Source organism: Oryzias latipes, chromosome 15 (assembly GCF_053564925.1).
Source record: "Oryzias latipes strain Hd-rR chromosome 15, Olatipes_Hd-rR_3.1".
NCBI lineage: Eukaryota > Metazoa > Chordata > Actinopteri > Beloniformes > Adrianichthyidae > Oryzias > Oryzias latipes.
In genome coordinates, this window is record NC_136251.1 from 16,041,595 (window position 1) to 16,066,733 (window position 25,139).

A 25,139-nucleotide genomic window follows, 5' to 3' on the forward strand; every position below is an offset into this window, starting at 1 on the left:
ACTAAGATGTCATTTCTTTTAAAATGTCATTTTGTCTCATTTTGACCTTAAACATTTTTGCTGAATTTAAATTAATTCTACCCTATTTTTCATTGCAAGCACGTACCTATGCCTTCTTTCGCCATTTAGTTATTCAGTTACCACGGATGTTGAAGGTTAAGCTTCATGCTTCTGGCTGACATGGTCTACAGTAACTCAGAGTTCAGTTTGAATAACAACCAAAAAGTCACAGCAAACTGAAGAAGAAAAGTTCAAAAACATGCAGGATGTAATGCAAACATGAATTATGTTTTACCTGAAAAATGTTACAAAGAACTGGACCAGATCCATGATGCTGTTGTGCTGAGAGAAAGCAATCTGTTAAAAAGAAAAGGAAAAGAACTTAAGATGAGTAATAATACAAGGAAATAAATACATCTGACCATTGTACAAAAAAATAGAATAAACACAGGAAATCATTTGGGAAAGAAAATTATGCTGTTCCAATAACATTCAAGAATCTGTCAAAACAAACCGCTATCAATCACATCACCAACAGAATGCCCCAGTTTCATTTATGTATTTTTCATTTTGAAGATGGTTGACAAAAAAAAAAAAACAAAAAAAACTTTTCGCTAACTTGTTGATATTTTCTTCCTGACACAAACACAGAAAGCACAGTGAAAGCCAGTGTATGGCAAGCTGTTATTAGTCTGTGACATAAAGGCTTCTTGTGGTGCATGTTTTCTTGTATTCCTGCAGGAATTTGCTCAATTGAACTGCAGCAAACAGCTGGATGCTGCAGCTCCACTGAGTCCACCTCGTCCACCATCATGTTAGTGTGAAGATAGCAGCTCTGTGGTGTCCAGAGCCTCAAAGGTGACACATGTTGACTCAGGCACCTTGTTGGACTACTGGATCACGTCACCATGTTGCCAGTGAATCTCTACAAATTCCTTCCTTGACATGTAAAATCAGATCAAACAGATATTAAATTGTGCGTTTTAATTTGCATCCTTTGGAGAATTTCTAATTAATTACTGTACAAATGTTAGCTTGCCATGTTACTGTGAATGTTTTGATTGTTTCCGTGTATTAGACTGCCTTTCAACTGTATATCTCTTTGAACCAAATCTTGTAAACAAAAGCACATGCCTAAAGATCTCTTCAGTCATTGGCTAGGTATTAAGAGGGTGGGGCAAAGCAACGAGAAGCACAAATTATGGAAGGTCTACGCTTTGCAGTCCTTGTCGGGATAGTTTACTGATTTAAACTTTAGATTTTGAACGTCTGTAACTGTTGGAATAATATAGATGAGTTATCTCATATTTGCTTATACGCATTACTTAGCTATATAGATAATATAATCATGCATGCAAAAGTGTCTGTGTCCAAGTTTGTTTCAAAGGTGAAGGTGAAACTCTTGGGAGGAGACCACCTTTCTTAGCGTCTTCCCAGCATCAGCATGAGAACTGTGTTATCTGTGTGAAGACCGGAATCGAAGGACGCTCTGTGTTAGTTTATCCGTGAGAAAAGACTTTGCAGTTCCAGAGATGATGTGGGAAGACTGTGAAAAGACGGACATGTTGCAATTCATGCTTTCTGATTGCGCTGCAGCTGCATTTTATCCGTTTCCCCTCCTTAGAGCTCAGCACATGTGTAACTTAGGGAAACCCAACAAACTTAATAAAAGAGGAGGCGAGAGATTATGCGCCAGAGCAGAGAGAGGTTGTTGCTGGGTATGATCTCTGTTTATTCTCCTCGTAAAAAGGTACCTTTGGTCTGTTGTCTTTCTTTCCTTATGCTGTTTTTCTGATGTTGCAGGTTTTTTTAACCCAACAGTATCAACGTCAGGTACTGCTCTTCTTATCTCACGTTGTGCAAGACGGTTACTGAAGAAGCAACGGCTAAAAAAGTACACTGCTGAGTGTATAAAGCGTATAAACTGTCGGTAAAACAGCGTGAGAAGCAATTTGTATTATGTTAAAAGTTTTATTTAGTGAGCCTGAATTAATCTGACCAAATTTCGGTCAGTTGCTGTGTCTCAATGATGCTCCTTTACTCTGTTTACGTAAAGCCTGGCTAAGGTGGCTGTTTTGGTTCAGTTGTTCTGCTCCGAGCATGGAGCCTTTTCAGACTGAAGAAACTTAGAGTGAACTGGAGCTCAGTCTGATTGGATACAAAGCAAAACCCCCTCGAAAGATGGGTCCGAGAGCGGTTCCTGGTGCCGGACCAGGGTCCGTGTGGGTGCATTCAGACTGAAAATTTGTTCTGGATTATCAGAGAAAACAATTTCTGCTTCACTTTAAGCTAACCAAAATGTGTCCAGTCTGAATACAACCTTAATCTACTAAACAAGTGAGCTCTCACTGACATACAGTTGCAGTCACAATCTAAAGTTTTGCAGAAAGTTTTTCCTTCTTAATCGAATCCAGAACTCATTCAACATCAGCACATTAACGTTGGTCATACTGCAACTTCTCTTGACATACACACAACATCATCTGCCAGGTGAAGTAAAAAAACTTTTGTTTTCCGTAAACTAATAACAAAGCACTTTACTTTGAGTGGAAGAAAAACAAGGAAAGTAAGAGTCCAGTCTGTTTCTGTAAATAACCTTCAACATGGAGCCATTTCTTTCAATCTAAAGTGTGTTTCCTAATCTTTCTTGCATTTGTCATCATTGAAAGTTATTATAAAGATATAACATAAAGTAGTGTTTGGTACAGTGCCGTACCTAATGCACTGCCTCTGGTTGTATCTGACAAAACTCAGGCTGTTGGAGAAAGGGCCAAATGCATTTGCCAGGAAGTTTCTATTTTCTTTTTAAATGTTCTCCGGAGTTCTTAATATCTTTCTCACACAGCCTTTCTTTTGCGTAGTTGGAATTTCCACCGTGTTGAGTACATTTACATTATAAGCCCAGGCCTTTATTTAAAAACTGATTACTATCAGAGTCTTGAACCCTCCTTTTTGGCTGTGACTAAAGGGATTGGGGACAAAAATGAAGATCTGAAAACATTTATGGCATGTACCTGAAAAATGAAAATTTTTATCCAATTTATTTATTTCAACGAATTCATACAAAATATAAATAAACGTTGCATTAAATTTGCATTTTTTTCTTAAATTTGCATTATCCATGTACAGTATGTCTTCGTTTTCTTCGCCAAAGTTGGTATCTGGTACAATAATTGCTCACAATTTTGGAACCAGTGATGGGAAAGGGGGAATGAGATTGCTCAGCAGGTTGCTCAGCACCAACCGTTGTGCCCACTACTCAGAAGTGAATTTCTAATGAACTACTGCCACTTTGCAGAAACTATGTCCTAGAAAACAAGTTTTTTTTTTTTTTTTTTACGACATATTTCATAGTTAAAAGACCCCTGGGAATGCTTTTAAAATTTATCAAAAGATAATCGGATTAGGTCTTTTTCGTGAACCATAGTCCCCTAATACCACTCTCCAAATGGCTCCACCAATCTTCTGTACTCAATCTTATCTGTTATTTAAGCCCAAAAATTGTTGGGTTGTCAGAGGATTTTAGTATCTCCTATAGTTAAGGTCAGTATAGAAGGTTAAGAGGAATGGAAGTGCATTAGTGGTGCTGGACACCACTGAAGACACACTATTTTAACAAACCAAGGTCTGCAGGTTAGATAACTTGTGATGAAGGTCGAAAGATGAGAGTCCAAAGCAGTTGTGGTCAGGTTTTTGTGGTGTCAATGGTGCTGACTGGCATTAAAAGGTGCTAAAAATAGTTCTGGTGCTGCATAAATTATTCACCAGCTCATAATGCATAGATAAAAATCATGAGTCAGAGACAAAGTCAAAAAGTGAAAATTAACATTATTGGAATTGAACGACAGTCGCTATTAACTGCATTCAGAATTGGGTTGTAAGTAAAATTAAAATAGGGACTAAACTGAAGGTTCTAACTGTTGCTTTCATTCATCCTTCTCTTAAATTCCTCCTAACTTAAGTGTGAATGCCAGATGATGAGAGACTGGGAGGAGGTCTGGAGTAAGAAGTCTGAGTCTTAAGCTTCACACAGTGGATGTGGAATGTGTTCTTAAACTCAAACTTAAATGAGTGTTTGGCCCACGGTGTTCACACTGGACAAACAGGGAGGGACTACTTCTTGTTCTTCTTCTACTGTTTACTACTGAATGTCTGCTGCCTTAGAGGCTGGTGCATTTGTCGAAAGGGTGCAAATCTCAGGAATTATGCTAATTACTAATGCTATGCTCACACCGGGCATGTGATGCTCGTTTAGAATAGAGCATTCACACTGGACTATCGCTACCTGATACTAGTCCGCCACCAACAGCTGGAGGAGGCTTGGTGCAAAATGTTGAAGCGCTGCAAATCTTGCTCCCAGCTTTTTCTTTCACAGCTCTGTTCTGATACTCAGTATGAAAGACTTGGTGTCATAGAATTACGGCAGGGGCACAAACCACAATTATTCATTCCTCCTTCATGATCAATGTTCAAACGGTTGTCACTTCTGTGAAATAAAAGGGGCGCCATCCGTGCGTCACTACCATATCTGAATCCCTGATTGGTCAAAGTTCGACCGAATATAAAATTCAATGCGTCAACTTTTAATGGCTACGCATTTTGTATGTAGAGCCAAAAAATAGTTTATAACTGTTTGTAGCTACGTGGGAACCCAAGAGATGCCCAGAACATGCATTTATGCGCATTTACATGGACAATTGGAAGCAATTGCTTCATCGCAGGTTGCCAAGGGCGGTTTGAATGTAGCTTTCGAATTTTTTACTTGGTGTAGCTATATTTCCTTTTAACTTTAAAACCCCAGTAGAAAAACTAAAATCCTTTTTGGCCTTATTGAATTCCCTTTTTTTAATGAGTTTTGCAATTGCTTCCACAGAATGGTATTTTCAGTGTGTCAGTGTTTCTTGTAAATAAACCCTATCCAGCATCTCATATATATGCTTTTGAATGACTGAATACTAATATCCATTTTTTTTCTGGTGCTACTGAGCAAGGTCAACATTTTGATGGTTGCTTTATCAGTCTTAACAACCCTAACAATCAAGAGCACACTAATGCTAACATTAAAAGACCTCTTATGACTTTAGAGTTCAAGACAATGTTTTCAACAAAAACAAGTTATTTTCCTGAACTAAAACAAGAATTCAAAATTGCAGACTGAACCCAGCAGAACATCTGCTGCCAAAGCAGGAGGAAAGGCTTGAATAGAAAGAATGCTGATGTGGCTGCATAAATTAATAACCTGATCAATATCCCTGCCATGTCATCAAATCAGGAGCACACGGGATGATTTATGACTGTATATTTCATCAAATTAATGTGCTGCCAAACTAGGCAAATACTGAGGCACATGAGAAAGTTTCAGTCTCATTCTGTCACATGCAACACTGGCTGTTATTAAGGTCTCTTTGCATTAAATACAGATCAGTGTGCAAAATGATATTCAGACCAGTGGGAGTAATGCATATGTTCACCTTCTGTTATTCTGGCTCTGAAAAGTTTGCTAAAAATGGGTCACTGTTGTCCAGTAATTGCAGTTTTTTAAATAAAATAAACTAAGATGGATGTGAATATCAATCTAAAAGAACAGACATCATTTGATGCCATTTGGACACAATGACATGCTCTAAATCCTCATTTATTCCGCTGTTCCCTTGCAAACTCCTAAACCAAACTTTGTACTGCATGTGACACAGGTATATGCAGCACCATGTGGTAAATTAAAAAAAAAAAATATATATATATATATATATATATATATATATATATATATAATATAAATTATATTCCATGAGACAACACTGATTTTAAGAAACAGTTTTTTTCTTTTTCTTAATGAGCTCAGAATAAATTACGGACGTTTGTAAGCAATATTAAACATTAACCCATGTGTGGAAGACTTGCTAGCATGTATATGATAATTGTCCAGTTTGTGATCCATCTTAGAGGTAAGCTATAGCTCTAAAGCTATGGACACACCGGGCATGTGACATGTGTTCAGGGCCGCACTAAATGGAGGTTCTTGAACACACATTTAGTCAATAGTGTTCACATTGGACAGGCAGGGAGGGCTTTTTCTTTTTCAAAAGTTTACTAGCGCATGTCCACCACCTACAGTTGAAAGAGGCTTGGTGTGAAATGTGGAAGTGGTGTAAATCTTGCAAATCTTGCTCCAGGTTTTCTATTTCAAAGCTCTATTCTGATATGTGAAAGACATATCAAGTGCAGAGCACACTTATTTCTCCTCCTTGATATATTTTGGAACTTTGGTGAATTGAAAAAAAGATATGATCCTTATGTCACTACCAAATTCAAGTCCCTGATTGGTCAAAGTTTAATTGGTTCAATAATAGGTCTTCATGAGCCCAGCCTCTATTAGAGACTGGTGTCTAAATTAATGAACACATGTTAGACCCAGCGTGTATTGGAGACCAGCATCTGTTAGTGACCGGCTACTAATTGAAGATATACAGTACGCGTGGATGCGAGAGTTTTAAATATAAAAGCCCAAAACGCACATTTACGTGGGTTTGCATAGACATTTCAATAGAAGTGGCTACTGTAACGTGCGTTGCTGAGGGAATGTGAACATAGCTTTAAAGCCCGTACACACCGGGACGAATATTCGCCAGGCGTTATTCGCCAGCGTTTTTCGCTACGTTTTTTGTGTTCACACCCAGGCGATTTTCGCTGACGATGAGCCGAGCGAACATGCAATTTCATTCCCTGACATTAGATGGCGCTTAATGTAAACAGAAATACTCCTGTACACAAGGTGGCGCTGCGCAACTTTACGATTCTTAAAGTCGCTTTTCACTCAGAAGAAGAGGGCAAGTATTTACGCGCTTGTCAGAATAATACAAAGAAAACATGAATATTTCAAGCACCAGTAGCTCCAACTGGTGCTTGGTTCAGGGATATTTTAGAATGTCCGTCATTATTTCTTCGCGGCAGTGTAGACGCTACTTGGCGTCTATCTTCTTCGCTGGTATGTGTGCTCAGCAAGGCAGTTTTGTGTTTGTGCGCCCCCAAGTTGTGTTTTACTGTAACTTCAGAAGCTCCAGACACGTGAGCAAAAGCGCCATTCTCATTGGTCGAGTAGATTTCGACGCGACGCGTCGAAAAAAAATTAACGAACCCGAGGCGGGTTTTTTTTTTTGACGCTTTGACGCGTGGCGTTTTTTCGCGTCGGTGTGCACACTCTCATTGGAGCCCTTTGTTTAGTCACGAGGCGTTAAACGTCGGCGAAAATCGCCGGCGAAATTCGTCCAGGTGTGAACGGGCCTTTAGAGGTTAGCTTCAGCTTAAAGTCTTAACTTTACATTAAGCAAACCTAATTACTGCAAATTACCCATATACAAATCACATCTACATCACCACCATGTCACATTTTGTGATGATACACTGTTTATTTTTCCAGCATGAAAAAAGTCACCCCTGTGAAGCTGATTTTCAAAAATTAATTGAAATGTTCTTTATCAAAAGAGAAGCTTTCTTATGGCAACTTTGTCAAACAGATGTAATTGTTGAACAGTGTGTTCATTTGGGCGTTATTAACATCTGCAAAGCTTTGACAAGAGAACCTTGGGCAAACAAGTCATCAATTTACAAATGAGCAAAGGCAAATCTTGTAGTTTTGTAAGATTTGTGTGGTTCACAGGTGGATGGGTAAATCTTTGATCAGAAGATCGCAGGTTTGGTTTCCACCTTACCTGCCTATGTTTTAACGAGTCCTAGGGCATACAGCACAACACTTAATTCCACATTGAATAAGAGTGTTACTGTAAAGTGCTTGTTTTTGCTGTTTGTGTGCCAAGTACCATAACCCTAAACTTTATTTCAATTGTTTAGCTTTTTTTTATTCTGCTGCACTTTATGTCATTAAAGCTGAAAGTCAGTATTTTTATGATGCCCTTGGCCTATAAGCTTCCTTTCCTTTTAGAGTTAAAAGGACTTTAAGATCTTATAAGGTTTTTTCATAAAATTCATTTAAAAGTATAAACTGTTAAAGATGCTCTAAAGCTGCATGCACTATGGGGCTATAAATGATAAAAAAATACTCATGTGGAGATCTGAAATACCCCCAAAAGCACATATTTAATATCCCAAGTTCAGCATGGGGATACTTTTAAAAAGCTCTAATAGTTAGAGAGACTGCCTCTTTGTCTTTGGATCCTCTGAGACTACTTGGGTGGGGAAAGAAAGAAAGGGGGCAGAATGAGCTTACCAGCATTTGTTCAGCAGGTAAAATGGCCTGACAGAGGAAAAAAAAAAGTGCAGGAAAGCTGATTCTGGTCCAGTGGGACTCTCCATTAATACAGGCATCAGGAGGGAGAAAAGAGGCTGGCTTTGCATCCAGGTTTTCAGTGCAGCAGCTTACGTCATTACCCCAAGACAATATTACGAGTTATTATGAGAACACTAAAACTTTAATTCAAGTGTATGTACTTACTTAAAACAAATGCAAGTGTTATTAATTAAAGTTATGATTTTGCAGAGCTTACAAAGTCTTATCTGTAATGCTTTTACTCAAACTGACACTTCTCAAATGTCTCGCTAGCACACTTCCCAGTCACAGTCCAACTCCAGCCAACAGCCATCATTTTTATTTACAGCAACTGTAGTCATTAAACATACTTATGATCAATATTATATTTTTTTATTCAAACATCCCTGCAGAGTCACACCACCAGGTTATTCCACAGTGCATATTAAGGTCACAACTGCCCTTATGAATTCCGCTTTCATAACTCTCACGTTTACGCATAGGATAGCTATGCACATTTTTAAGATAGCTATATGTCCAATACGCACATCCAATAAAAGCACGTCAAAATTTAAAGTTGAACTTAGACTAATTAGGCACTTGGATTTGGTAGTGACGTATGGATAACGTCCCTTTAAATTGCGCATTCATTGCGTACAACCTGGCTATTAGAAATTGGGAAATTAGACAATCAGAGTGTAGTTTGTCTGGGCATTTTTATGTATCACCTGAACAGCTAATGCTTGCAGCATTTATATGTGATCAGTAAGGAGCCAGTGCGGGGACCATACCAATGACTGGAGCGCTGCGTCATGGGGAACCATACACCAGCATCACCGGTCACAAATGCGTGTAACTTACACTACTTTACTTCATGAAACACTTACCGCACACATGACAATGGTATGTTTCATTTTCATGACGTCCCCTAAGGTGGACACATGAGCCCTTTAGGGAACTCCGAGAAACCCCGGCGCTCCTCCTAAGATGGAGCTACTTCAGTCTACAATCCTCTACGGGCCAGAACGACCCGAAGTCCTGCAGAACACACATGGGCCAACTCCTATAGGGGTGCATGTGATTAAGCCACAAACCCAAAAGAAAAATCTACTTATACACTGAACACATTAAACTCCATCCAGGTAACCCAACCACATGCATTAGGAAAGACCGAGCTAATTCAGAACTTTAACATGGCATACTTTATCATTTATAAAAATCGTACTGATTTGACAGACTTTTTATATTTGCATTGTTTACTTTTTTGAACTGGAACCACTGCCAACACTAACTGGACATTGTAAAAATAAAAGTAAAGATTCTGGGAATGAAAAAAGTTTACGGAGCTTGAAAAAAGCAGGTTCACTGGTGATGAATGGCGAACAGCAAGAGTAAATTAGTGCTCATTTATCATGAGATTTGGTGCACCAATGCTTTTCTGAGATACCACTCAATTTACACAAAAAAACCCCAAAAAATATAGATTTTATTAAGAACTTACAGAAATGTTTTGGTGACTTTTACAGATGAAAAAAAACCCAAGAAACCCAACGTATGAACGCAACAAATTTAATAAACCTTGTAAGTAGCTAAATAGCTGGAATGAGATAATTTGTGAAATTGGAGATTATACATCAATGAATTGGCCTAAAAATAAAATAAAACAATAAAGAAAGAAATAAAACTCCCACAACTAAATGCTGGAATAACCTGTGCACCTCAGCAACAACAAGAACAGTGCAGTGTAATTGTTTTGAGATCAGAGGTCAACCGACTGTTCAGGGAATTTTTTTTTTTTTCCTTGGAGCCTGAACTGCAATTACCCCAGGGGAGAAAGAGACAGAAATAAAAGATGTGAGGAACAGGAGTGATGTAAAGAGGACTCCAAGGATTCTGTTTCTCCAGTACAGTCATTATGGAAGGCCTACGGTAGCCCTCCAGGGACAAGCTTAGGAGCTGTGACAGCAAAGGGCTGCCTTTTATTTCCCTAACCCTGAACCAAGAGTTGCTTGTTAAAGCGCACAAAGAAACAAAGAGCTTGGCTAATCAATAAAAAGAAGTGAAAAGAAAAAGAGAGCAGCCAAAAGAAAAATAAAAGGAAGCACAGAGCGCAAGAGCTACAAAACAGAAGCAATAGAGGACAGCTGAGGTGGAGTAAAAGCACGAACAAAGCAGAAAAGCAGTACTAATCCCTTCAGATTGAACCGACGACTCTTGTGTTATGTTTCTGCAAAATGTATGGTAAAAAATTCTAAACTTATATTGGTTTCACATAAAACTTTACTAAATACGCAAACACAAATGGGATATAAGTATATATTTTTTGCTTTGAATAAAAAGCGTCAAATAATAGCAGAACTTGGTCCCAGTGATGCCACGGAGGATAAGCAGGATTCCACTAACTCAGCAGTCTTGTGGTTTTCATGGCAGAGCTACACACCACAAAGACCTCTGAGTTTACAACAATCCAGAATTGAATAATAAACATTGTGTTTAATTTATACCGTTTGTTACCATACTACATGTAATTCAATTAAAATCAAATACAAACAAATAAATTAAATAAAACAAAGTTTCCTGCTCTCACCCATTAAAGTGAGCACAGACCTTAACGGGCCTTAAACGAGCAGAGGCATGGGAGTCCTTCCATGTTGGATGTTTTGGGAACCTTTAGAGCATGCAGAGGCTGCATACACATGTTAACAAATGAATAGAGAGGTGCTTTTAGTGCAGGCTTCCTAAGCATTTGCATATTTATGAGGACTTAATGACCAAACTCAGGCAGTTGCCAGGAGCAGCCTCCACCTACATGTTATGTAAATGAGTCCAGCTGCTCCATATGTGTTCACTTGTTGAGAGCGCTCTCAAATCTAGCCTTTTTAGCGGGCGCTAAGTGAACACAGAAACAAACTGCATACAGCTCTTTATCCAAAACTACCATTTAGCCCTTCTCATTGCTGAATTCAAGCTTGTCGTCTTGAGTATCGTCAACTTTCACAGACCAATAACAAGTGAATATTGGGATTCCAATATTCCAATGTCTTAAAACTTGTTACTTACTCATCACCTGTATACATAGCTGTTGAAGCCAACTGATAGTAAATATTGATCAATGATTAAACTGATAAAATTACACTAAATTGTAAGGTTTTTGGTTGAATAATTCAGTGACTCCTTTAGCATGTTCTAAACAAGACGACACAAAGTTATGACATTATTTTTGGCTTTTATTTTGTCTCAATAAATGACATCGTACTGTTAATGTTATTGTTAATCCATGTTAGATAGTCATTAAACCATTGGATCCAAACAACCGCATCACCAGAGCGCCAAAAATGTTTCCTTTTATGACCAATAATATTTGCAGAAATACGTGTCGACCTCACTAAGCTGAGCCAACTAGAAATATGTTCAAAAAGTTGCCTGGAAGTAACCATCGGCTGGTCTTGAAAGTGTGAAATGGGGACTGCTTCTTAATAATGCACAATGTGTGAAGGCTTTGGAATGTGCTCACATTCAACGTTGGATTCGTAGAAGCTTAGTCTCCACTGACAGAATGCTGCTAGGAAAATAGGCTGCTGTGAATAAGACCAGTTCATTCGGAGAACATTGTTGTCATGGGGATTAGTCACATCCAAACCCAAAGAAGTGGAGCTTAGACTTTGAATTTTCTTTTTTTTTTTTTTTTTTTTTACTTTTTGAGGTATTTTGTAGTTGATCTAATAAAAAATCAAGTCAAGTAAGATGTTAATGATAGTTACCTTTTTTTAATAAAAGGCTGCCCTTGTCTCAGAGCTCCTGCCTTTTATATTAGCGTGTATAAGCAAGGGTTTCTTCAAAAGGGAAAAATTACAGACCTTTCCACTATCAGCATAAAAGTATAAATCCTGTAAAAGCACAAATTATTATTTACAGAATAAAAAAGTTCAAAAAAGGACATGTACATGATTTATGATACATTTCTATTTAGTTGCTTTACAGTCCAGGTCAGATAAGACCTGTAAGTACCAGGGGGGGGGAAACAATTACATAGTGTTGGTATGGATAAAATGATAGGTGTTATGTTGATTTTAAACTGATTTTAAATCTGTCGTTTTCAATGCAAGCTAACATCACAGCTAACAGATCGAATACAAAAATAAACATGTTGGTTTACACTTAAACTACTTTTAAGTGTACTTTGAAATAAATTTTCTTTATAACTTGAATATGAATTTTCAGCCAGGATGGGGGACCGTATCGAGCTACAGATAACTCCAGAGACTCCGGGCAGGCCTTCCAATTAAGAGTCTAAATGATTACCACCATCACCGGGAACCGTTGGTTCCAAGCCCATCTGTTTTTAAATCAAAGCCCTGTAAAGCTGTAAGTCTCATTTCTTACCCACAACTTATACAAAAATTGAATATTATTTACACATTTGAGCTGAAACTTTGGTTTTGCAAGTGCGTTGTGCATTTTTTGACACATTGAAACTGACAGTAGAAGGAGGAGTAGAAGTGGCTACTGTAAAGTACGTTGCCAAGGGCATGTGAAGGTAGCTTTAGAGGTTAGCTTCCGCTTAAAAGTCTTAACTTTACATTAAGCAAACCTAATTACTGCAAATGAACCCATATACAAATTACATTTATATCACCACCATGCTTTATAGTTGGTGTCACATTGTCACATGTACATGATTTCTGATACATTTCTAGTAGGATCTTGATAAATAAAAATGTTTTATTTGATGCAATGACAAATTGCTGCTAAGTCTTGAACCAACAACCACTTTTCTTACAATATACTGAGTCCAATATACTGATTTGTGTCTCAAAATGAGATTAAGTGTAACCCATGTGACGCACATTCAAGAATGAGCATTTAGCCCATGGTGTTCACACTGGACAAGCAGTGAGTGGCTTCTTCTTTTTATTTTTCTACTGTTTATTAGCACATGTCTGCCACCTACAGCTGGAAGAGGTTTAGTACAAAATGTCAAAGCGGGGTAAATCTTGTAAATTTTGCTCCAGGCTTTTTCTTTCACAGCTCTATTACAATATATGAAAGGCTTGGTGTCATAATTCCAGCTGGGGACAAACCCCACAATTCAGTGGCCGTGTGGTAGAGTGTCCGCCCTGTGACTGGGAGGTCGTGAGTTCAAACACAGGTTGAATGATACCCAACATGCCTCCCTGCTTGGCACTTATCATTAAGGGGTTTTCTTGGGGGGGGGGGTTAAAGCACCAAATGCTTTCTGAGTGCAGCTCACCACTCCCTCGGTAGATTGGTCAAACATGGAGAAAACATTAATACATCTTGGTGAATGACAACTAATGGCACTTTAACTTTCCCCTCTAAGATCAACTTTCAAACATTTGGCACTTCCGTGAATAAATCACAACCAAGTCCCTGACTTGTCAGAGTTCGACTCGGTTTGACTTTCAAACCAGCTTTCAATGGCAGCGCGTTTTGTCCGTAGAGCCTGAAAACAGTTGTAGGAACTTGCGTAGCTATCTGAAAATTTTGAAAGTGGAATTGGCATTTATACTTGTTTACATAGCCTGGAGACACTTTTTCAGAAATCAACAGATTCATTTGCTCTGATGTCACTGATGATAGATGCTGACTTATTAAAGCACTCAGGCCCTCTCGTCCTTTCACCATATGACACACGATCCTGCCTCAGATAGATCTGATGTTGCTCATACACATGTGAGCTTGGGCTAACTTCGGTTTTAATCCAATAAAAGGACACTCTAAATGACCTGATCGCATAGGGCGTTTTGCCAGATATTTGATTAGCAAAGGCATCCGATTCAATGATGCTCGGCACAGAGGATAAATAAGTGACTGAGCAGAAAATCAAATCAGAGCAGTGACTAGTTCCCCTGCAACAAAATGGCTCTCTACCTTTGACCAAAGCTTTTAATGAGCTTGGCTGCATCCTGTGATGCATGGAGGAATGTAGAAGGGATGAGGACTGGTTAGAGTGAACAAGAAAAATCACAGTTTGCCATAAAAACACAACGAAAATTTAATTTGCATTTGCAAGACTGACTGTGGATATTTTTCCTGGTGTTTGTTTTCATTTAGTGGCTCTCAAAGGCATAAGTGTAGCTGATTTAAAAAATGATTGCGGCTCTTGCTTGTTCAGGCTTTTTGTTCCAGCTAAATTGCAAACAGAGATGGTCAAATTAGAAGCAGACGGACTGCTGAGTTACACAATGTCTTTTTTTAGGACGAAACCGGGTGAAGTTTTGTAATGTTTGTAGATTGAGTCAGTAAATTCTAATTTTATAATTAGACACAGTTTCATAACACTCATGACTTATTAAGTCTCAGTATCATAGAATGCTAAATACAATAATAACAGAGATTTGGACTATTTCATGTTGTGTTTCTTTACTGGAATATACTGCATGTCCACCCTCTATGCAATCTTGACTCTTGACAGGCTTAAGGAAGAAATTACAATTTTTGTGAGCTCAGTAATTTTGTATTTTTAGTAAACATTGGCCATAATGATTGACAACATAAGAAACAAAAGGCTTGAAATATTTTACCAATGTTTACTGATTCAACATAAAATGTCTTTTTTTGGTTTTTGAATATAAAATGGCATAGATGGCGTATACTTGTATAGTGCTTTTCTACCTAAGGTCAAAGCTCTTTTATAGTCACAGACCCATTCACCCAGTCACACACACACATTCATACACTGGTGGCCGCTCTGCTGCCAAACAGGTGCCCGCCTACCACCAGAGGAAAGGTGGGGTTCAATGTCTTGCCCAAGGACACTTCGACTCATGGGCGTGCAAGGCGGGAATTGAACCTGCAGCCTTACGATCATGGGTCGACCGCCCTACCACTGCACCACTGCTGCCCACAATATAATGAGCACGATATTAAACTTTTTCCACAATAATTTAATTTATTATGTATCCGAATGCATTGAGGTGTCCTTTAAAAATTCTAACATAATAATCCAGTTCAATGGTCTATCCAGGTATTTTTAAATCAAAGGTCATCAGACAGCTGAAAATTCTGAAATCTTGAGGGGAGGTGGAGCGTTTTACATTGAATGTCACATCTCATCTGAACGTTGCTGTGAAGTGGATGAGTGAAAAAAAAACTCCAGCATGATGGAGTTTTAAAAGGCATCCATGAAGGGTTTGCTTCTGCTATAACTCAGCAGCAAATCCAGTATCTCTTAATGGTACTAAATGGTACCATTACTCTCTGCCGCTCAGAGGCTGCGGCACATTTGTTTTCTGTCAGTGGTTTTAATGCAGCACATTCAACAGTGGTTTATAGTCAAATCTGAACACTCTTAAAATATTAAACCTCTTTAATATATGGGATGTTGCAAAGGTGTTTTGGCAAAAATGCTTCATGTACAACCTGGTTTGGTTTTATTGGATGTTGAGAAAAAAAATCGCAGATTTGAAAATATGTAAAAAATGCAGATAAATACAACACAATTCTGTTTTCAAAGTTACTGCGTGATGTTTGAGCAAAACTAATGAGGGTTTTAAGTTGGTAGCTGACCTGTTTTATTTGAGCTTATGTTCAAGCGTTTTTAATATAATACAACTCAATTTAAAAGTCTTTGCAAAGCCTGAATAAACAGTCATATGTATTGGAAAATATAAATGAAACGTGAAATTTGCAATATTAAATAAAACAGGATAGATAAACCTTAAAAATAAAATTTTCCATAAGACTTTGTAACAAATCTGTCCAATCTGTAAGACAGACCATACAAATATGAGTTTGATTTTCATGACAGAACTTTTCAACGTACCTAACGTCCTATTCCCATCATTTTCTCTTTTTTAAAAGTTTTTGTAGTGGTCTTTTAATTATGATTATTATTATTTAGTATGGAATTACTTTTTATTAAAAATCTAAAAACCTGTGTTATTTTCTAGACCTTAGTTTTTTTGCTATTCAGATATTCAGTGGTACATTTGGAGGCAGATGCCAGCTCAGTCAAGGAAGACAAAGACTAAGATGGACTTAGTCTTCTACAAGTAGATGAATTAGAGTAGAACGGAGCAGGAAGCTTGTGACCTACCTACTGTTACATCTACATAAAAGCTATAAACATTTTCAAGCAGCATGTTTTTCATCTGTACCTGATTTGCAACAATTTGAAAAAGAAATACTCAGAAATGCAATTTTACATATATTTAATACATGCATTTATATATATCTATATCTATATCTATATCTATATCTCTATATCTATATATATATATATATATATATATATCTATATCTCTATATCTATATATATATATATATATATATCTATATATATATATATATATATATATATATCTATATCTATCTATATATATATATATATATATATATATATATATATAGATACATATAGATAGATAGATAGATAGATAGATAGATACATATATATATATTTCCTCCGTAATCAGAAAAATTACACTAGAACATGCTTAAAACACCAAAAACACAATTTTCATTGGATTGAGTCTTTAAAAGTGTCAACTTTGTCATTTCAGCTTCTGCTCCCCCATGAACAAAATGCACAAGGCTTTGGTTTTTCAAGTAACTCACCTGTTTCTATTTCTAAAAAAATAGTATAAAGGCCTACATTTCGATAGGTATTGTCAGACCCTCAGTCTAGTTAAATATTTGAATACTTATTTACTTATGAACACTCTGAAAAATAAAATTACTGTCTTAAAGTGCTAGTGTAAAAAAGATTTCATTATCTGTCTCTCTGTCTCTCACAATTTTGAAACTTCCCCATATTTTAAATTGCCATTTACTACCTCCTTCACTTAACTATTGTCTGAATGAGCTTCCAAATCATCTGGAAAAAAATGAAGCAACTTTCCATCTGTGATTTAATTAGTAGTTTTTTGACAAGTTCCTCTGCCAAAACTTGCCACATGTGTTACTTTAGTCACTGGGACTTTCACGAGTTTTTTTTAAGATCTTGAAATTGATCTTGAAAATAACTATTATCCATATTCCTCCAAATTTTAGGGTGGCAGCTTAGCTCAGGCAGTAGAGCAGGTCGTCCAACAACCGAAGGGTTGGCGGATCCATCCCTGCTCTCCCCAGCCAGCTGTCACCCCCCGAGCGCGGCTAGTCTGCAGCTCACCGGTTCCCCCAGGGGATGGGTCAAAATGCAGAGAAGAATTTTCCCATTGTGGGATGAATGAAATATCAATTATTATTATTTGTGTGTCTAATAAAATGACTGTAAAACATTTTTTTAAAGACTTAAAGTTCATTTATTTTTCATTTAAAATATCAAAATATTAAATAAAACATATTCCAAGAGATGGCCATTGCAGAGTCAAAGATTCTGATAAATAAATGTTAGTGAAAAATGTGTGTGGCCCGATGACACTTTGTCCCAAAAGAGCCACAGTCTGTCAATCCCTTCAGTTCCTGTGAGGTCAGCATAGAGTCTCATGTTTCACAGCCACTAATACTAAAGTCACAGTTGGTTTCAACGCAGCTGCTTAACGGCCTCACACACGCGTTTAAAAGATGTAATGAGTAAGATTTGTGAGTAGGAAACTTTGACGTCAACTCTCCCCTATAAAGAGCTCTCATGAATGTCTGTGGTCTGACACTTTAGTGAAATAGATTCTTCTACATTTAAATCATGTGAGGATCTGGAGGTTTAGCTCTGTTGTCATGGTAACTTGTTCTGATTGATGCTCGACAAAACTAAGATCAACCTGAAACTTGAAAAGCAACCTGGCTGAACTTTTTCATATGATCTTAAATTTGATTAAATTAATCATGCCCAGTTCTTGTTGTATTGGGAATTCTAAACTACCGTAACTTTATCTTAATGTAGTCCAGACTCAGTTCAGATTATTAGCTCTAATGATTAAAACTTTTTTTTACAAAAAAATGTTCAAACGCAACGCACTGTGGTCTATATTCACCAATCTAAAGAGCATTGATGCACACTGGTTTTTCGCAAACTTCTGTGAAATCTCTAGGGCACTGGATTTTGGAATTGGAAAATGGCAAACACTATATAGTGCACTGTGAAGTGAAGGGTAAAAGAAACTGGTCACAACCTGAGGCATGAGAAGAAAGCAAAACATGAGAGGAGAAGCGTCAGAGCTTAAATAGAGCGTGCACCAGTTGCATCAAATGGGTGCAATTGGATAAAACCAGGTAAGGAGTGAGCAGTAGGGTAAGCCGTGAGTTTCAAAAACCAGCTTCATAGGTACTGATCAGTTCTCACCTGCTACTGCAGTCCACTCTAAATTTTGAGTTACAGGGTTCTCTAGGACCGTATTTTTCAACCAACCAAAAATGCTCTGGCACACCAGCAACCAAAAAAAAAAAAAAAAAAGAGACAAACTCTTTAGTCTGTATTGATCTACAGCCCCATCTCACTTGCATTGTATGCAATATTAGAGGCCCAACAAATGTAAAGTTGCAGCTGTTTTTCCTAAAGGTTGCAAAATGATAACAATTAAAATTAGTGGAAAATTTGCCTTTTTTCCCCCAGTGTAATAAAATGCAATTTCATGTAACTTCACAAAAAACAAAGACATTCTTTCTTAACGGTAATTTATTTTTAAATATGTTATTTATGTTTGTACAAGAACAACTGTAATTTCAAAAAGTTTGGACACACCTTCCCATTCATTTGAATGAGAAGGTGTGTCCGAACTTTTGGTCTGTAGTGTATATAATCATAACATGTTTAAACATTTTAGACAAAAGAAATATCATATTCATATTTATACGTTTAATTGGAACTATGCAAAATATAAACATGCTGATTTTTTTTCCTTTTGTCTAAATAAAAAATGTAATTTAAAAAAAATGTTTTATTTATTTTTAAGTGATTCAATTGTTTACATTTGTCTGTTGGCCACTTCACCATGCTGTTTCTTTTGTTTTGTTATTACCGTCATTTTGACTTAACCTCCAATTTTTCAAAACTGAATGAAGTCTGAAATTGAATCTGTCCTTCAAACAGACATTATTATTACTGTTTCTTTAATAAAGATGACTTGGACCAAACACTGGAATCTCTTCTTTCTCTGAATTTAAATCCTTTGTTCTCCAAAACAAACCTGAAGGAGAAATAAACTGTTTTCCTGATTTTATCAAGAATACATGCAAATCTTTTCAACAGATATTTGCATTTTCTTTTTTTTGCTTCATGACACAACGCCTGACAAGTAAGAGACACCATCACATTAAATTAAAGTATCATGGGAGTGGTAGTAAAAAGCAGTGGTGTTGATACAGGACTGACAAACATTGCTGAGCTTCATTATTTTATTCAGTTTTTATACGGTCTTTCACCTAGTCCCACAGGAAGCTACTAGGGGTGCGACGATGATCTGTAATTTGTACGTATCAGTAGCTCTGGTTCTGCACAGACGTGTGCGACAGATTGCCCCCCTTCTCCATTCACTTTCCTCCCGCCGCGCGCTTCATTTGTCAGTTCACAGTGAACGCGATTTGCATGTCAAATTCATGACCTCCGCGTTTCTTTTAACCCGTTTCAAAGTCGCTGCTCGACGTTTGTCCAAAAGTGTGATTAGAAACCTGACGCTCCTGACGCATGTGGGAGGAGCTAATGTCAAACTTTTTTTTATGAAAGACACAGAAGATGCTGAGAGATCGGTGTATTTATTTTGAAGAGCTTCATAAACCTGTCGGCAAACTATTCAGTGTGAAACCTGGCCCTTTTTTAATGAACACAGCTGATATTCTGGTGATAATAATTGTTTTTAGATCAGTGAAAATGAATCATTTTTGCAAGGAAGGTGGGACCTAGGACCATCTGTCCCCTACCTCTTCCCTGGTGGGGGGTACGGGCCCCGTTGCAACGGCGGCCGTGTCCCCGGGGTCCCGGCTTCCTGGGCCCGGCGGTGCTCTCTCCGCGCGGTGGGGGGGTTCACATTACATCTGAGCCGGGGGTGTTCGTGTCCCTGGGGGGTGGGTTCTGGTCCTTGCTCCTGAGCGCTGGGCCCCGCCAAATTTCCAACTGTGGCCGAGCCTGGTCGGGCCATATTTACAACACCCCTTGTGGGCCCTCTTTTTTTCCCCGGGGTTCCCCCTTCCTGGGCGGGGGCGGCGGGCCCCTGCCTTGCTCCTCCCTGGACCAACCGTGGGCCGGGCGGATGGCTGCCTGGAGTGCGGAGCGGGTCTCCCTTGGGGGGTCCTGGCTCGTACCTGGGGTTGGGGCGGGGGGATGCCCGGAACTCCTGGGTGGTGGTGGGGTGCTCGTCTGGGGCTGTGGGCGCCCTTCTCCTGTGGGGCCCTGCGTTGGGCTCTCCCGGCGCGGCGGGGGGGCTGCTCTCCTGGTTGGGCTGGGGCGGCGCTCTCTTTCCCTCCGTGCCTTTCCTGCTCTCTGGCTCTGGGGGCCTCGCGGCGGTCCTGCTGGCCCTGGCCTGGGTGGCGGGCTTGGTCGCCCGGGGGGCAGTTGTTCCCTGCCGGTTCCCGTGTGGCGTTGGGGGGATTCCGGCTGCCGCTGCTGCTGCGGAGAGGGTCTTGGGGTGGGGATGGCTGGGCACTCTCCCTCCTTCTTTTCACGTTCCACCATCCATTTTAGAAGAACATAAACACTCACCTGAGCACAGGTGTTAGCTCACCTTTGCACTAACAGTTTGCATGACTGAATGACTGAAATATTTCACACTAGTTGGTTTTAAGGCATAAGTATGCGTGTGTGAACACTATGTATTGTGTACATGTTGACATGTGGACATTTTTGCAGATAGCAGGTGTGTTTATAACATTTGAGTGTGTGTGTGGACAGGCTCTGCCCTTTTTGTACTACATTTGAACCTTACCATAATGATTAACAACCAGTAAACTTGTTGCTTTATGCTGCTTCATGGTCTTATCCCCCTTCCCCTCCTATTATCACCCTCCTACCCCCCCTTCTCTTTAACGTCCCTCTCTCTTCTTCCCCTCTTTCCTTTTCCGTCCAGTCCAACACCAAAGATTTTCAAACATGATTGAAATTAATAAAGTTTGGCCTCAATTACAAAAGGGGTTTATTCAGTCATACCTTTGGTATTGTCTGAAGATTAATAACCCCTCTTGTTAAAGTAAAATATGTCCAACACAAGAGGCCCTCAGCACTCATCTGTCTGCCCAGCTGTTGGACAGGACAAGTTAGAAAAAAAAAAAAAAAAAAAAAGAAAATTAATCATTTCTCGTGGCACACCTGACCATCTCTCACTGAACCCCAGAGTGCTGGGGTTCCCTACCTGGACAGTTTTTCTATCTTACCCTTTTTAAGAACAATTTCCTGCATACACCTGTATCTGAACTGTTTCTGAGTTGACATTTTATCATTAGCATTGGGTCTCCACTGTAACATTTGAGGACCTAACAAAACAAGGTTTTTTGTGTGAATATTATGGAGCTGTACCTTTTAGTAAGTTAGTAACGTGCTGGCTTCATCATATTTAGGTTAATTAATGAATTTTAGAGCCAAAATAAAAAATAGGCTCTTGAAATATTATTTTTTCTTTTTCTGAAACAAAATACAAGTTCATAAAGTTCACAGAAGCCACTTCATATTGAATCCAGCAATGATAAATTAATTTTATATGTCCTTCTACTACTGAATGAGAATCAAGATTTGCTCCTTTGCCTTGTTTGGCTCTTTGGTGTCTTTTCTGTAGGATCTATTGGAAAGGGTCATAACCGTCTCTCAGACTGATTTCTCCTGCACTGGTGTCAAAAGCCACAAAGGTCACAGGGCCGGACGTCAAGTCCTTCTCGTGTTACACGCTAGCTTGTCTAACATGGGGGTGAGATTGGCGTCAGTGTGGTAATTATCAGATCACCTTTCAACCAGCAGATATATGGAGCTCTGATAATGCAGCGTTAATGGGAAACGCATATGAGAGGAGCGATCGATGGACAAATGACCTGATATGAGGCGCAGGACTCTCACTAAAATTTTATAAAAGAGGATATGATGATTAGAATTAAATTTGTAATTATATTTCCACCAACTAATAGGTACCACATCCACTAAATATAGTCCAAATATTATCATCTGAGTTCTTCATGAAAAGAAATGTCAACCATTCGCTAAACCAACCATCCTCAGCTTTATGCATATATATTTGTTTGTTTTGTTTTTGCCTCTAGACCACATGGCTCTTCAGTTCGGCCTGTCAGTCAGCCAGTTTCCATGTTGTGGAGATTTTTGACTGTTTAACGTAGCGAGTCTGCCTGACTGCACTCCGCGGTTATTTCCTTCATTTTGACACTTCTCAACTCCATCCATCAGCACACAGCATAAAAGCTGCGACAGTCATCCTGAAATATCGCCGCTAAGAGTCTACTTCCATTTAATGGATCATAAGGCTGAAATGTGAATATTTAGTGTGGGTGTCTGCCACTTTGAGATTTAATCCGGCACTGCGTAATTGATAGAGAGACACTGAAAAACTCACAGATCATTAAATGTGATAGCAGATTTGCCAAACACTTCTCAGAATAGTTTATACCAGAGCTGCTTATTCTGCAGGGAAACAGTTCCTGAAAACTGCAGATGATGATGATGTAGATGATAGCAAGTGATTTTTGTATTCAAACACCTTAGGAAAGAGATAAGACTCTGGGGATTGGGTATTATACTTCTCATTTATAAGCCGTTCTTATAAAAAAATTAATCTAAATTTTAGAAAAAATAAACAGAAGGCATCATAGCATTAAAATCACATGCACAATTATTTCAAAAGATGACATCTGTGGGCTAAAAGCTGCACAAATGTTCTGTTTTATGATCTGTTTGTGGTTCAAACTGGAGGCGTTGTGTAGCTTTTCTGTAACATTAGCTCATATGTGTCACTTTCAGCACGACGCAGAAAATCCGAAATGTGGCATTGACAGCTGACGTGCGATGTTGGTTTGTGGATGACACTGCAGAGTAGGAAGTGACGCAAAAACTGTGACAAATTCACAGTCAAAAGGTTCCAAAGATGTCTGCCTGCTACATTTAAGCATCTTTTCATGGATTTTTTCATACAGACTCATACCTAATGATGTAAAGACCATGCTCATGTTTTATATATCACTCAAACATTTTTGCAGTCTTGCAGGAATGACGTGTCCAACGCCATTCCAAATTCGGGAAAGGTGAGATGAGCATCCTAAAAGTTTGAACTATCAAGTGTCACTACTTTAAAGGGATTTTCTTCTATTTGTATGTTTTATACATGTTTTTGTGGCATTTTTCTCATGATGGACATATTTAAATATTATTAAGCTTAAAATTGAGTATTGGAGTGTTTTTCTTTATTCAAAATGCTGTGAATCAGGAGAAGACGAAAAGTACTGCAGGAAAAAGCTTGTACGTGTGACACAGAAGCCTATACAGCGAGCCACAAGCTCCCTGCTCCAATCCATTCTGATACATCCACTTCCAGACAAATAGATCCATGTACGTCTTAATTTTACTCGTCTAAGCTGGCCTCTGGCTTAAAACTGATCCAATACAGCTCCAATATTCCTCCCCATTTTTGTTGCTTTGGTAATGTTATGTTGGGGGAGAGAGGGACTTTAAGATAGTGCGAGACTGTGTGGGTTTACTCCGCACCAGTTCCACCTACAACTCAGAGTTTCTAAGGAACTACTGCCGCTCTGCAGAAACCATCTCCAAGAAAACTACACCTTTTTTGGGTTTTTGGCTAAAAACAATCATAATTAAAAGACCACTGATTTAAAATAACTCAAAAAGATGACTTAAGTGGGACTTTAAAGCTATTATTTTTAAGGGACAAAATATGAGGAAAAAATGGTTACAGCTTAATGTCCTAAGGTTTTTTTTTAAAACTAGTTTTATAAAGGAGAAAACTGCTAAATAAATACAGTAAATACAAAAGCAATGTCACCATTTCACACTGGTGTGGAATGCAAAAAATATTTTAGTAAGGCAATAGTGTGATGGTAATTTGGTTTTCCGTTTACAGCCAACTTACGACTTAACTTTCATGTTTCACAACAGGAAACAATACTTTTTTATTCAATTTTAACATTCGGCATTTAAGTATAAGTAAAAAGGTATAGTTTAGACCAAAAAAAAAACTTAGAAAAAAGTACATTTAAGTATTTTATACCTGACACGTCATAACTAGTTGAGTTAGAATAAGGGCAAAAAGTGATTACTAAGGATGCCGTCTCATGACATAGAAGTCCCTCTTACCTGGATCTTGATCGGCCAGCTGAAGTTGGACACGTACACGAAGAAGGTGATGTTGTGGTGAAGCTTGAAGTTGAACTTCTCGCATGAAAAACTGTCTTTGTGCTCCTTGATGTTGGTCCTCACTATAATGGGCATTTCTTCACCAGAGATTGTGCCAGCTGAAACCGACAGAAATGTTGAATGTTCTAAGCTGGAAAAATCAGCAGGAGTTAATCATGTCAAAACATTAAAGGAGCCCGCAAAAATAATGACAGGCTTAATATATACAACATAATGACTGGCGCCAAAAAAAAAGAAAATCTTAAAACCACAATGCGTAATTTCTTTAAATATTTATGTGTTTGCTATTCCTGCTAATACGTATTTGAACCCCTGTCTTATCAGCTAGAATTCTGACCCTCAAAGACCTGTTAGTCTGCCTCTAAATAGTCCACCTCCTAAGGTTACTGTTGGTAATACACTAGGACATCCTGGTTTAAAATCATGAATAGCGCAGAAGGTTCCCGTGCTTAAACCAAATCCTGCCCAGGGCCTTCTCAATTTTGCCAGTGATTATTTGGATGATCCAGTCATGAGAGAAAGTCAATGTGGTTAGTTGAGACCACAGTAGAACATTTTGGTCAGAATTCACTTGCGGTGTTTGAAGAAAGAAGAATGATGAGTACCATTCTAAGAACACTA

The 25,139-nt window shown here is 38.5% G+C and overlaps 1 protein-coding gene across 4 annotated transcripts in view; it reads right to left on the minus strand.

Annotated features, from left to right (window-relative positions):
* Window positions 1-25,139, minus strand: part of atrnl1a (attractin-like 1a) — a 287,490-nt gene that overhangs the window by 119,548 nt on the left and 142,803 nt on the right. For all 4 annotated transcript variants that reach the window (XM_078931510.1, XM_078931509.1, XM_078931508.1 and 1 more), the window contains 2 exons: window positions 24,459-24,616; window positions 296-357 (listed from right to left, as the gene is read on the minus strand). In XM_078931510.1, the coding sequence (XP_078787636.1) occupies window positions 296-357; window positions 24,459-24,616 (220 nt within the window). The remainder of the gene's footprint in view (window positions 1-295; window positions 358-24,458; window positions 24,617-25,139) is intronic.